General features: G+C 46.6%; 6 protein-coding genes and 1 pseudogene across 6 annotated transcripts; all 7 read right to left on the bottom strand.

Moving 5' to 3' along the window:
* Nucleotides 1-460: 460 nt before the first annotated feature.
* Nucleotides 461-919, bottom strand: LOC127875924 (histone H2A). Its single transcript, XM_052420681.1, has one exon. It carries the CDS (start codon nt 894-896, stop codon nt 516-518), a length of 381 nt encoding a protein of 126 aa, XP_052276641.1. The 5' UTR covers nt 897-919; the 3' UTR covers nt 461-515.
* A 569-nt stretch (nt 920-1,488) lies between these two features.
* Nucleotides 1,489-1,947, bottom strand: LOC127875971 (histone H2B-like). The gene has a single exon (XM_052420758.1). It carries the CDS (start codon nt 1,911-1,913, stop codon nt 1,539-1,541), a length of 375 nt encoding a protein of 124 aa, XP_052276718.1. The 5' UTR covers nt 1,914-1,947; the 3' UTR covers nt 1,489-1,538.
* Nucleotides 1,948-2,612: 665 nt separating this feature from the next.
* LOC127865966 (histone H4) lies at nt 2,613-2,924 on the bottom strand. Its single transcript, XM_052406163.1, has one exon. The coding sequence runs from the start codon at nt 2,922-2,924 to the stop codon at nt 2,613-2,615; it is 312 nt and encodes a 103-aa protein (XP_052262123.1).
* Nucleotides 2,925-4,974: 2,050 nt separating this feature from the next.
* On the bottom strand, nt 4,975-5,629 carry LOC127875879 (histone H1-delta-like). Its single transcript, XM_052420619.1, has one exon. The coding sequence runs from the start codon at nt 5,572-5,574 to the stop codon at nt 4,975-4,977; it is 600 nt and encodes a 199-aa protein (XP_052276579.1). The 5' UTR covers nt 5,575-5,629.
* Nucleotides 5,630-6,884: 1,255 nt separating this feature from the next.
* On the bottom strand, nt 6,885-7,343 carry LOC127875939 (histone H2A). Its single transcript, XM_052420702.1, has one exon. The coding sequence runs from the start codon at nt 7,318-7,320 to the stop codon at nt 6,940-6,942; it is 381 nt and encodes a 126-aa protein (XP_052276662.1). The 5' UTR covers nt 7,321-7,343; the 3' UTR covers nt 6,885-6,939.
* A 569-nt stretch (nt 7,344-7,912) lies between these two features.
* Nucleotides 7,913-8,337, bottom strand: LOC127875976 (histone H2B-like). The gene has a single exon (XM_052420767.1). The coding sequence runs from the start codon at nt 8,335-8,337 to the stop codon at nt 7,963-7,965; it is 375 nt and encodes a 124-aa protein (XP_052276727.1). The 3' UTR covers nt 7,913-7,962.
* A 2,909-nt stretch (nt 8,338-11,246) lies between these two features.
* On the bottom strand, nt 11,247-11,979 carry LOC127865915 (histone H1-delta-like; annotated as a pseudogene).
* Nucleotides 11,980-12,502: the final 523 nt, after the last annotated feature.

Below are 12,502 nucleotides of genomic sequence, written 5' to 3'. Positions count from 1 at the left end.
CAGCTACCCGGAATGTAATACTGCGATGCCAACGAGGTTGGCTATGAAGCCCACGCACCCTATCCACGGCGTTGCCTGACCGGTTGGGTGGTGTAGGTAACCGCCTGAGCAAGGATGAAAATGTTTCCGAACATGGCCTAAACAAGCGAATACACGTGTGACTTATTCTGTCTTCAAGGCCCCTAAAGCCTGCGTGGACCTATTACGTTACGTTAGTTAACGTCAGTGGTCTGGAAGAGAGGGCTGGTAAGCACCCAAAATGGTATTTCTTTGTATGTTATACCGATGTATACTCCCTAATCGTTAGGGAAGCGAATGAAGGAGCGAGCGGGTGGACAGGCAGGCAGGCAGGCAGGCAGGCAGGCAAGTGAGTGAGTGAGTGAGTGAGTCGGTCGGCTAATGAGTGTTTGGTTAGTGCATAAGTTGTTGACAATGTCACGAGATATTTCTTTCAGTATCGTTTAGGTGGCCCTAAAAAGGGCCGTTTGGGTAACGTTTCAAGCCAGAGAAGGTGCTTATTTGCCACCAGCCTGCTTGGTCTTCTTGGGCAGAAGAACGGCCTGGATGTTTGGCAGCACACCACCCTGAGCGATGGTGACTCCAGACAGAAGTTTGTTCAACTCCTCGTCGTTGCGGATGGCGAGCTGCAGGTGACGAGGGATGATTCTTGACTTCTTGTTGTCTCGGGCAGCGTTGCCAGCCAGCTCGAGAACTTCAGCGGCCAAGTACTCGAGAACGGCAGCCAAGTACACGGGTGCACCAGCTCCAACACGCTCGGCGTAGTTGCCCTTGCGCAGGAGACGGTGGATTCTGCCCACTGGGAACTGAAGTCCAGCCCTGGATGAGCGGCTCTTTGCCTTCCCCTTTGTCTTTCCTCCCTTTCCGCGTCCAGACATGATTGTGCTTTCGGTTGTGAGTGCAACAGAAAATACATCGGCAAACGCGTTTTGCCGTATATATATTTTTTTTTTGTTTCGAAAACGGATTGACCTACTTTGCTTTGCGAAGTTAAGCAATTTCAGCCAATCAGCGTCCTCGTTACAAAAGCAGGTCAACCAATCAGCGCGAAGTTTATTTCGACATGTTCGGCAAGTTTACTTCGTTCTGTGCTTGTTCCGTGTATGTTGGAACGTAACATTCGGTGATAATTTTCAATAATTTTTAACAAACATATGACTATAAAATGCTACCCGTTGGTACATGCCCTAACTGTGTGTAGTACGAGATCGTTACTTCTAAGATACACGTACGACTATTGATTATACACTTGACCACACTCACGGAGGAACACTATTTGGCCCTTATTTTCAACGTTTATGTTATGTACAGTTTGTAGTCTGAACACGTTCTATTACGTGAATAGTGTAAAGGGCATCAAAACAAACCTCTGCCATATACTTAAAATTGTTGGTTTTTACTATTTGGCACTAATATTAAGCAATGATATTTATGTTCTTGTGACAATAAGACAATTCTTTCGTAAGAAAGTTGGGTGGCCCTAAAAAGGGCCGTTTGTTTTGAAGCACCACAGAAGTTGTTTACTTGCTGCTGGTGTACTTGGTGACAGCCTTTGTGCCCTCGGACACGGCGTGCTTGGCGAGCTCACCAGGCAGCAGGAGACGCACAGCGGTCTGGATCTCTCTGCTTGTGATGGTGGATCGCTTGTTGTAGTGGGCAAGGCGGGAAGCCTCGGCAGCAATGCGCTCGAAGATGTCGTTGACAAAACTGTTCATGATCGACATGGCCTTGCTGGACACTCCGGTGTCGGGGTGCACCTGCTTCAAGACTTTGTAGATGTAGATGGCGTAGGATTCCCTCCTCCTCCTGCGCTTCTTCTTGTCAGTGGAGCGCGCGGTCTTAGCCTTAGTGGCGGCCTTCTTAGAGCCCTTGCTTGCAACACCCTTGGTCGGCATGATTTCTAAATCGATGCAGAGATGAATGTTTGCAACGCGTTTCAACTGCTATTTATATGAACGACTCACTCTCGAAAACGGATTGACCTACTTCCAATGCAGTGTACAGCGCGCTCGCTCGCGATTGGCTGCAGTTTTAACGCATGCGCGTTCGTATTTACACGTGTTTACGAAGGCTAAAGCAATACTGTCGAAGCCCTATGTTTGCATCGCAAATTATTAATGATCTATTAAGACTAAGTAATGTGTTTACTTATTAATAAGTCCTCCACAATGTTCAATATGAAACCTAATGCACATGCTTACGTCAATGGTGTCTGTAATAGAAAAAAATGAACGCAAACACCGCCAGGCCGCATGTCCGGTAACGAAACATTCAAATGCGAATGATGATAGTTTCGCCTTATAAAACTGGTACATGGGTTGAACGAAACAATGCACTAAAATTAGGCTTAATATTGGTAATTGAGCGTGTGACCGCACTGTAAAGAAGTAATGAATTCGGGACATTGCGTTAGTCTTATGAACCATACGACTCATACCAGAGTGTGTGTATCTAATGCATGAATGCAAGTAACCTAACAATCTGACGCTTTAACGTAACACTAGTATATTGTGACAATTTGTAAGAAAAGTCTTTCGAAATGTGTGTGTGGCCCTAAAAAGGGCCGTTTTGTAGCTTCTGTACAGAAGGTTCGATTAACCGCCGAATCCGTACAGAGTCCTGCCTTGTCTCTTGAGGGCATAGACGACGTCCATGGCAGTGACGGTCTTCCTCTTGGCGTGCTCAGTGTATGTCACGGCATCGCGGATGACGTTCTCAAGGAACACCTTGAGGACACCTCGGGTCTCCTCGTAGATGAGGCCAGAGATGCGTTTCACACCACCACGACGAGCGAGACGGCGGATTGCGGGCTTCGTGATACCCTGGATGTTATCACGCAGAACCTTTCGGTGACGCTTGGCGCCTCCCTTTCCGAGTCCTTTTCCTCCCTTACCACGTCCAGACATATTGTATCTATCAGGTACTAGCTGTAGAATGCTTTCACTGGGTCTTTTTGCGGCTATTTAAACACAAAGAGCAGTTAGAGCACTGTGATGTGACCTGCTAACCTACTTTCGGGCTGCTTAACGCTGATTGGTCGGTGGTCGAATCTGATTGGTCGAAGAAAATCAGTGAAAACGGCCGATTTGCGTGTGCATGCGAGTTTGATGTAAATTATGTCCGTTTATAAGATACTGAACGGTGTTTTCTTGATTGAAATGTGTAGAATATCTGCCCGTTATTTGATGCGTGCATTTACGTTGTGTTGCCTTGAGTGCATGACTGTGTACCGTAACGGTAAAGTTGAGGTCTGGGGCGATTTTGGTCTGAAAAAGTCTCAATCTTGGCCACTTCACACGTGAGTTTGTCACCGAGCTGGTTATAATACGCGAGACCTATGATCTAGTTGTGTTTTATGTCACTTTGTGAATGACTTATAAACGACGCGGCTCGTAATTGAACCTTTAAGAGTAATAACGAGATGATTGAACGTGAAGGGTCATTGCATATCTGACGAACATGAATTGAGATGCAGACATGAAAGAACGTACACTATAGCGTCCCTGACGCATATATGTGTTAGCGGGGTACTGTTGCGGGGTACTGCTGATACGTGTAGCAACATGATTTGTTGGGTAAGGCTAAGTTTGCTTGACTTTTACAACTGAAAGATATTCTCTCGCAATATTTATGTGGCCCTAAAAAGGGCCGTTGTTTGTGTGAGAGCCAAGTACAAAAGCTTACGCACGTTCGCCGCGAATACGGCGTGCGAGCTGGATGTCCTTTGGCATGATGGTAACACGCTTGGCGTGGATGGCGCACAAGTTGGTGTCCTCGAAAAGGCCGACCAGGTAAGCCTCGCTGGCCTCTTGGAGAGCCATGACAGCGGAGCTCTGGAATCGGAGGTCAGTCTTGAAGTCCTGAGCGATTTCACGAACCAGGCGCTGGAATGGCAGTTTCCTGATGAGGAGCTCGGTGCTCTTCTGGTACCTTCTGATTTCACGAAGGGCGACGGTTCCTGGCCTGTATCTGTGAGGCTTCTTGACACCGCCGGTTGCTGGTGCGCTCTTGCGAGCGGCCTTGGTAGCCAGCTGTTTGCGTGGAGCCTTTCCACCGGTAGATTTACGAGCGGTCTGCTTTGTTCTTGCCATCGTTGCTGCTGTAAGACAGTATGTTCGACAACTGAAAAAACGGGCTAATATAAAGAAACAAGCGGTGTGCGAGTGACAGTCGATTGGCTACAATCCGCGTTGCAAATTTCGTATCTGAAAACGGATAGTAAATTAACAAATCAACGCCAGCGTGACAAACAGCGTCAGCCAATCAAAACGCTCATAGTATCGCGGGTTAGGCTGGTGCGAATAACTGTTGTAAATATGCGAGTTATGTACGTTTTGTTAAGCGATAATATAGCTTTGAAAGAGCAATGTGTATGAAACAAGCTGCACAATTTACAATTATGTCTTTGATATAAACAGTATATACATGGACAAGGCCGTGGCGTGTTAAACCTTTGAGTATTTTGCATGTAAAATAGCCCTATGAGAAGGCTAGCTACACAAACCTAAACATGTATATTTTGGAGTTAAATCAAGTCCAATGTGATGTTTATGAAGCTAATACATGCATAAATATAGAAGACACATATGAACTTAGCAAAGTAGCCAAAACAAATTAATTCACTGTGACTGTTTTTGTCTCCAAGTTGGGAAATTTTGTTAAAATAGCTGCTTGCTAATATTAGTGTAACATGAAACTCAAAATCTGCAGACCTACCTTTGTGCTAACAGGTACACGTTGTCCACTATGTCTGTCTCTATGCCAAAACATTACACGTGTATGGTTCATAGCTTAACATAAAGACAAATGTTGAATTTTATGCCTGCGAGTTATTTTGTATGGTATACAAATGGCAAATCGACAGCCGACAAAGACAATTCTTTCAAAATAGGATGAATGGTCCTGAAAAGGACCTTTGAGTTGAAGTCTGTGAGACACTTGGGAAGCCTTTTACTTTTACGCCTTCTTTGGTGTCTTTGCCTTTTTGGGTGCCTTGGGCTTCTTTGGTGACTTAGAAGCAGCCTTCTTAGGCTTGGCAGCAGCCTTCTTTGGCTTAGCAGCGGCAGCCTTCTTTGGTGTCTTGGCCTTCTTTGGCTTGGCTGGGGCCTTCTTGGCAGCGGTTTTCTTGGCTGCAGGCTTCTTGGCGCCCGCCTTCTTGGGTGTCTTGGCCTTCTTAGGGGCCTTTGCCTTCTTGGGCTTGGCAGCCTTAGGCTTGGCAGCCTTCTTTGCGGCCTTCTTCACCTCTCCAAGCTTGAAGGATCCAGAGGCACCGGTGCCCTTGGACTGCTTAACGGCTCCACTCTTGACGCCAGCCTTGAGGGCCAGTTTCAGGTGGGCGTTGACGGCACTGACGTTATCCCCGACCTTGTAGTTGGCCTGGATGTACTTCAGGATAGCCTGTCTTGAGGAGCCAGACCTCTCTTTCAGGGCACCAAGTGCGGCGGCAATCATCTCGCTGTACTTGGGATGACTTGCGGGCTTCTTGGGCTTGGCAGCCTTCTTCACCTTGGCGGGTGTTGGGGCAGCGACGGGAGCAGCGACAGCGGTATCAGCCATTTTGATGATGTGGTATTCAGTGATAGAATGATAGAAAACCGGCTGCCTAAGTCTTTATATGTAAAGTAGGTCACCAGCGTTGGTATTTGATCGCGCGGACGTGATAGAGATACCGGCAGGTGCGCGCAGAAATTTTATGTTCGTGTGTTTCTTCGTGCTTGTATTATTGCATATTTCTCATGTATCATTTGTGTAAATTGATGCGAATGAACATAGGTACGTAGATGAAAGATAGATCTTCAAGCACTACCAGGTTTTATAAGGATTGGGCATGGAAATAACGACGAAAATAGTATTACAAGTCACACAAGTCGCCACAAAAGCACGGTGGACAGATATTTATGAGTTAAAACAGCGACAATACACTTGCCTAGTCCTCTTCCTATCGTTGTTCATACTTGAATCGCATCACAATATGACCTGCCCATACAGTACGTATATTTGTGGGAGTCCCTAGTACAGAGAAACACCATGTCCTTGATAAAAACGAACACACGAGAAACACAGAGTAAGAAAGCACTAAACACCATGCGTGCAGTACCAGTACGTGTCCCCAAAACTACCCGGCGTGCGTCCCTCGACTCTTTAAGCATCAGTAACCTTCACATAGTGTGAGCCTGGGCCCTTAAGCTTTCCATAATCGTGATTTAGCCATGGTTTTGGCTCATACCAGTGTTAGGGCATCGGCTATCGTTCGGTAGTGTCAGTCAGTGCGTATGAGAGGCTATTGTTTAAGGCAAGTGCTCTAGCAAATTCTCGTACCAGGATTTTCGGTGGGGCCCTTGCCAGTGTTTGAAAACTGCACAATAACTTGACCCCTAGTACGAGCAGTGGGTTGCTCTCCCATCCCCAGCTACCCGGAATGTAATACTGCGATGCCAACGAGGTTGGCTATGAAGCCCACGCACCCTATCCACGGCGTTGCCTGACCGGTTGGGTGGTGTAGGTAACCGCCTGAGCAAGGATGAAAATGTTTCCGAACATGGCCTAAACAAGCGAATACACGTGTGACTTATTCTGTCTTCAAGGCCCCTAAAGCCTGCGTGGACCTATTACGTTACGTTAGTTAACGTCAGTGGTCTGGAAGAGAGGGCTGGTAAGCACCCAAAATGGTATTTCTTTGTATGTTATACCGATGTATACTCCCTAATCGTTAGGGAAGCGAATGAAGGAGCGAGCGGGTGGACAGGCAGGCAGGCAGGCAGGCAGGCAGGCAAGTGAGTGAGTGAGTGAGTGAGTCGGTCGGCTAATGAGTGTTTGGTTAGTGCATAAGTTGTTGACAATGTCACGAGATATTTCTTTCAGTATCGTTTAGGTGGCCCTAAAAAGGGCCGTTTGGGTAACGTTTCAAGCCAGAGAAGGTGCTTATTTGCCACCAGCCTGCTTGGTCTTCTTGGGCAGAAGAACGGCCTGGATGTTTGGCAGCACACCACCCTGAGCGATGGTGACTCCAGACAGAAGTTTGTTCAACTCCTCGTCGTTGCGGATGGCGAGCTGCAGGTGACGAGGGATGATTCTTGACTTCTTGTTGTCTCGGGCAGCGTTGCCAGCCAGCTCGAGAACTTCAGCGGCCAAGTACTCGAGAACGGCAGCCAAGTACACGGGTGCACCAGCTCCAACACGCTCGGCGTAGTTGCCCTTGCGCAGGAGACGGTGGATTCTGCCCACTGGGAACTGAAGTCCAGCCCTGGATGAGCGGCTCTTTGCCTTCCCCTTTGTCTTTCCTCCCTTTCCGCGTCCAGACATGATTGTGCTTTCGGTTGTGAGTGCAACAGAAAATACATCGGCAAACGCGTTTTGCCGTATATATATTTTTTTTTTGTTTCGAAAACGGATTGACCTACTTTGCTTTGCGAAGTTAAGCAATTTCAGCCAATCAGCGTCCTCGTTACAAAAGCAGGTCAACCAATCAGCGCGAAGTTTATTTCGACATGTTCGGCAAGTTTACTTCGTTCTGTGCTTGTTCCGTGTATGTTGGAACGTAACATTCGGTGATAATTTTCAATAATTTTTAACAAACATATGACTATAAAATGCTACCCGTTGGTACATGCCCTAACTGTGTGTAGTACGAGATCGTTACTTCTAAGATACACGTACGACTATTGATTATACACTTGACCACACTCACGGAGGAACACTATTTGGCCCTTATTTTCAACGTTTATGTTATGTACAGTTTGTAGTCTGAACACGTTCTATTACGTGAATAGTGTAAAGGGCATCAAAACAAACCTCTGCCATATACTTAAAATTGTTGGTTTTTACTATTTGGCACTAATATTAAGCAATGATATTTATGTTCTTGTGACAATAAGACAATTCTTTCGTAAGAAAGTTGGGTGGCCCTAAAAAGGGCCGTTTGTTTTGAAGCACCACAGAAGTTGTTTACTTGCTGCTGGTGTACTTGGTGACAGCCTTTGTGCCCTCGGACACGGCGTGCTTGGCGAGCTCACCAGGCAGCAGGAGACGCACAGCGGTCTGGATCTCTCTGCTTGTGATGGTGGATCGCTTGTTGTAGTGGGCAAGGCGGGAAGCCTCGGCAGCAATGCGCTCGAAGATGTCGTTGACAAAACTGTTCATGATCGACATGGCCTTGCTGGACACTCCGGTGTCGGGGTGCACCTGCTTCAAGACTTTGTAGATGTAGATGGCGTAGGATTCCCTCCTCCTCCTGCGCTTCTTCTTGTCAGTGGAGCGCGCGGTCTTAGCCTTAGTGGCGGCCTTCTTAGAGCCCTTGCTTGCAACACCCTTGGTCGGCATGATTCTAAATCGATGCAGAGATGAATGTTTGCAACGCGTTTCAACTGCTATTTATATGAACGACTCACTCTCGAAAACGGATTGACCTACTTCCAATGCAGTGTACAGCGCGCTCGCTCGCGATTGGCTGCAGTTTTAACGCATGCGCGTTCGTATTTACACGTGTTTACGAAGGCTAAAGCAATACTGTCGAAGCCCTATGTTTGCATCGCAAATTATTAATGATCTATTAAGACTAAGTAATGTGTTTACTTATTAATAAGTCCTCCACAATGTTCAATATGAAACCTAATGCACATGCTTACGTCAATGGTGTCTGTAATAGAAAAAAATGAACGCAAACACCGCCAGGCCGCATGTCCGGTAACGAAACATTCAAATGCGAATGATGATAGTTTCGCCTTATAAAACTGGTACATGGGTTGAACGAAACAATGCACTAAAATTAGGCTTAATATTGGTAATTGAGCGTGTGACCGCACTGTAAAGAAGTAATGAATTCGGGACATTGCGTTAGTCTTATGAACCATACGACTATACCAGAGTGTGTGTATCTAATGCATGAATGCAAGTAACCTAACAATCTGACGCTTTAACGTAACACTAGTATATTGTGACAATTTGTAAGAAAGTCTTTCGAAATGTGTGTGTGGCCCTAAAAAGGGCCGTTTTGTAGCTTCTGTACAGAAGGTTCGATTAACCGCCGAATCCCGTACAGAGTCCTGCCTTGTCTCTGAGGGCATAGACGACGTCCATGGCAGTGACGGTCTTCCTCTTGGCGTGCTCAGTGTATGTCACGGCCATCGCGGATGACGTTCTCAAGGAACACCTTGAGGACACCTCGGGTCTCTCGTAGATGAGGCAAGAGATGCGTTTCAACACCACCACGACGAGCGAGACGGCGGATTGCGGGCTTCGTGAACCCTGGACGTTATCACGCAGAACCTTTCGGTGACGCTTGGCGCCTCCCTTTCCGAGTCCTTTTCCTCCCTTACCACGTCCAGACATATTGTATCTATCAGGTACTAGCTGTAGAATGCTTTAACTGGGTCTTTTTGCGGCTATTTAAACACAAAGAGCAGTTAGAGCACTGTGATGTGACCTGCTAACCTACTTTCGGGCTGCTTAACGCTGATTGGTCGGTGGTCGAATCTGATTGGTCGAAGAAAATCAGTGAAAACGGCCGATTTGCGTGTGCATGCGAGTTTGATGTAATTATGTCCGTTCATAAGATACTGAACGGTGTTTTCTTGATTGAAATGTGTAGAATATCTGCCCGTTATTTGATGCGTGCATTCACACGTGTGTTGCCTTGAGTGCATGACTGTGTACCGTAACGGTAAAGTTGAGGTCTGGGGCGATTTTGGTCTGAAAAAGTCTCAATCTTGGCCACTTCACACGTGAGTTTGTCACCGAGCTGGTTATAATACGCGAAACCTATGATCTATTGTGTTTTATGTCACTTTGTGAATGACTTATAAACGACACGGCTCGTAATTGAACCTTTAAGAGTAATAACGAGATGATTGAACGTGAAGGGTCATTGCATATCTGACGAACATGAATTGAGATGCAGATGTGTACACTATAGCGTCCCTGACGCGTATATTGTTGGCGGGTACTGTTGCGGGGTACTGTTGATACTGTAGCAACATGATTTGTCGGTTAGGCTAAGTTTGATTGACTTTGACAACTGAAAGATATTCTCTCGCAATGTTTATGTGGCCCTAAAAAGGGCCGTTGTTGTGTTTTAGCCAAGTACAAAAGCTTACGCACGTTCACCGCGAATACGGCGTGCGAGCTGGATGTCCTTTGGCATGATGGTGACACGCTTGGCGTGGATGGCGCACAAGTTGGTGTCCTCGAAAAGGCCGACCAGGTAAGCCTCGCTGGCCTCTTGGAGAGCCATGACAGCGGAGCTCTGGAATCGGAGGTCAGTCTTGAAGTCCTGAGCGATTTCACGAACCAGGCGCTGGAATGGCAGTTTCCTGATGAGGCTCGGTGCTCTTCTGGTACCTTCTGATTTCACGAAGGGCGACGGTTCCTGGCCTGTATCTGTGAGGCTTCTTGACACCGCCGGTTGCTGGTGCGCTCTTGCGAGCGGCCTTGGTAGCCAGCTGTTTGCGTGGAGCCTTTCCACCGGGAATTTACGAGCGGTCTGCTTTGTTCTTGCCATCGTTGCTGCTGTAAGACAGTATGTTCGACAACTGAAAAAACGGGCTAATATAACGAAACAAGCGGTGTGCGAGTGACAGTCGATTGGCTACAATCCGCGTTGCAAATTTCGTATCTGAAAACGGATAGTAAATTAACAAATCAACGCCAGCGTGACAAACAGCGTCAGCCAATCAAAACGCTCATAGTATCGCGGGTTAGGCTGGTGCGAATAACTGTTGTAAATATGCGAGTTATGTACGTTTTGTTAAGCGATAATAGCTTTGAAAAAGCAATGTGTATGAAACAAGCTGCACAATTTACAATTATGTCTTTGATATAAACAGTATATACATGGACAAGGCCGTGGCGTGTTAAACCTTGAGTATTTGCATGTAAAATAGCCCTATGAGAAGGCTAGCTACACAAAACCTAAACATGTATATTTTGGAGTTAAATCAGTCCAATGTTATGTTTATGAAGCTAATACATGCATAAATATAGAAGACACCATATGAACTTAGCAAGTAGCCAAAACAAATTAATTCACTGTGACTGTTTTTGTCTCCAAGTTGGGGAAATTTTGTTAAAATAGCTGCTTGCTAATATTAGTGTAACATGAAAACTCAACAATCTGCAGACCTACCTTGTGCTAACAGGTACACGTTGTCCCACTATGTCTGTCCTCTATGCCAAACATTACCGTGTATGGTTCATAGCTTAACATAAGACAATGTTGAATTTTAGCCTGCGAGTTATTTTGTATGGTATACAAATGGCAAATCGACAGCCGACAAAGACAATTCTTTCAAAATAGGATGAATGGTCCTGAAAAGGACCTTTGAGTTGAAGTCTGTGAGACACTTGGGAAGCCTTTTACTTTTACGCCTTCTTTGGTGTCTTTGCCTTTTGGGTGCCTTGGGCTTCTTTGGTGACTTAGAAGCAGCCTTCTTGGCTTGGCAGCAGCCTTCTTTGGCTTTAGCAGCGGCAGCCTTCTTTGGTGTCTTGGCCTTCTTGGCTTGGCTGGGGCCTTCTTGGCAGCGGTTTTCTTGGCTGCAGGCTTCTTGGCGCCACGCCTTCTTGGGTGTCTTGGCCTTCTTAGGGGCCTTTGCCTTCTTGGGCTTGGCAGCCTTAGGCTTGGCAGCCTTCTTTGCGGCCTCTCTCACCTCTCCAAGCTTGAAGGATCCAGAGGCAACCGGTGCCCTTGGACTGCTTAACGGCTCCACTCTTGACGCCAGCCTTGAGGGCCAGTTTCAGGTGGGCGTTGACGGCACTGACGTTATCCCCGCCTATGTAGTTGGCTGGATGTACTTCAGGATAGCCTGTCTTGAGGAGCCAGACCTCTCTCTTTCAGAGGCACCAAGTGCGGCGGCAATCATCTCGTCGTACTTGGGATGACTTGCGGGCTTCTTGGGCTTTGGCAGCCTTCTTCACCTTGGCGGGTTGTTTGGGCAAGCGACGGGAGCAGCCGACAGCGGTATCAGCCATTTTGATGATGTGGTATTCAGTGATAGAATGATAGAAAACCGGCTGCCTAAGTCTTTATATGTAAAGTAGGTCACCACGCCGTTGGGTATTTGATCGCGCGGACGTGATAGAGATACCGGCAGGTGCGCGCAGAAATTTTATGTTCGTGTGTTTCTTCGTGCTTGTATTAGTGCATATTTCTCAATGTATCATTTGTGTAAATTGATGCGAATGAACATAGGTACGTAGATGAAAGATAGATCTTCAAGCACTACCAGGTTTTATAAGGATTGGGCATGGAAATAACGACGAAAATAGTATTACAAGTCACACAAGTCGCCACAAAAGCACGGTGGACAGATATTTATGAGTTAAAACAGCGACAATACACTTGCCTAGTCCTCTTCCTATCGTTGTTCATACTTGAATCGCATCACAATATGACCTGCCCATACAGTACGTATATTTGTGGGAGTCCCTAGTACAGAGAAACACCAAGTCCTTGATAAAACGAACACACACGAGAAACACAGAGTAAGAAAGC

This window comes from Dreissena polymorpha, chromosome 1 (assembly GCF_020536995.1).
Source record: "Dreissena polymorpha isolate Duluth1 chromosome 1, UMN_Dpol_1.0, whole genome shotgun sequence".
NCBI classification, from domain to species: Eukaryota; Metazoa; Mollusca; class Bivalvia; order Myida; family Dreissenidae; genus Dreissena; species Dreissena polymorpha.
This window is presented reverse-complemented; position numbering and strand designations above follow the sequence as displayed.

What these genes read in the sequence shown, in the direction of transcription:
- LOC127875924 (XM_052420681.1), bottom strand. Translation starts at nt 896, where the DNA reads ATGTCTGGACGCGGAAAGGGAGGAAAGACAAAGGGGAAGGCAAAGAGC.
- LOC127875971 (XM_052420758.1), bottom strand. Translation starts at nt 1,913, where the DNA reads ATGCCGACCAAGGGTGTTGCAAGCAAGGGCTCTAAGAAGGCCGCCACT.
- LOC127865966 (XM_052406163.1), bottom strand. Translation starts at nt 2,924, where the DNA reads ATGTCTGGACGTGGTAAGGGAGGAAAAGGACTCGGAAAGGGAGGCGCC.
- LOC127875879 (XM_052420619.1), bottom strand. Translation starts at nt 5,574, where the DNA reads ATGGCTGATACCGCTGTCGCTGCTCCCGTCGCTGCCCCAACACCCGCC.
- LOC127875939 (XM_052420702.1), bottom strand. Translation starts at nt 7,320, where the DNA reads ATGTCTGGACGCGGAAAGGGAGGAAAGACAAAGGGGAAGGCAAAGAGC.
- LOC127875976 (XM_052420767.1), bottom strand. Translation starts at nt 8,337, where the DNA reads ATGCCGACCAAGGGTGTTGCAAGCAAGGGCTCTAAGAAGGCCGCCACT.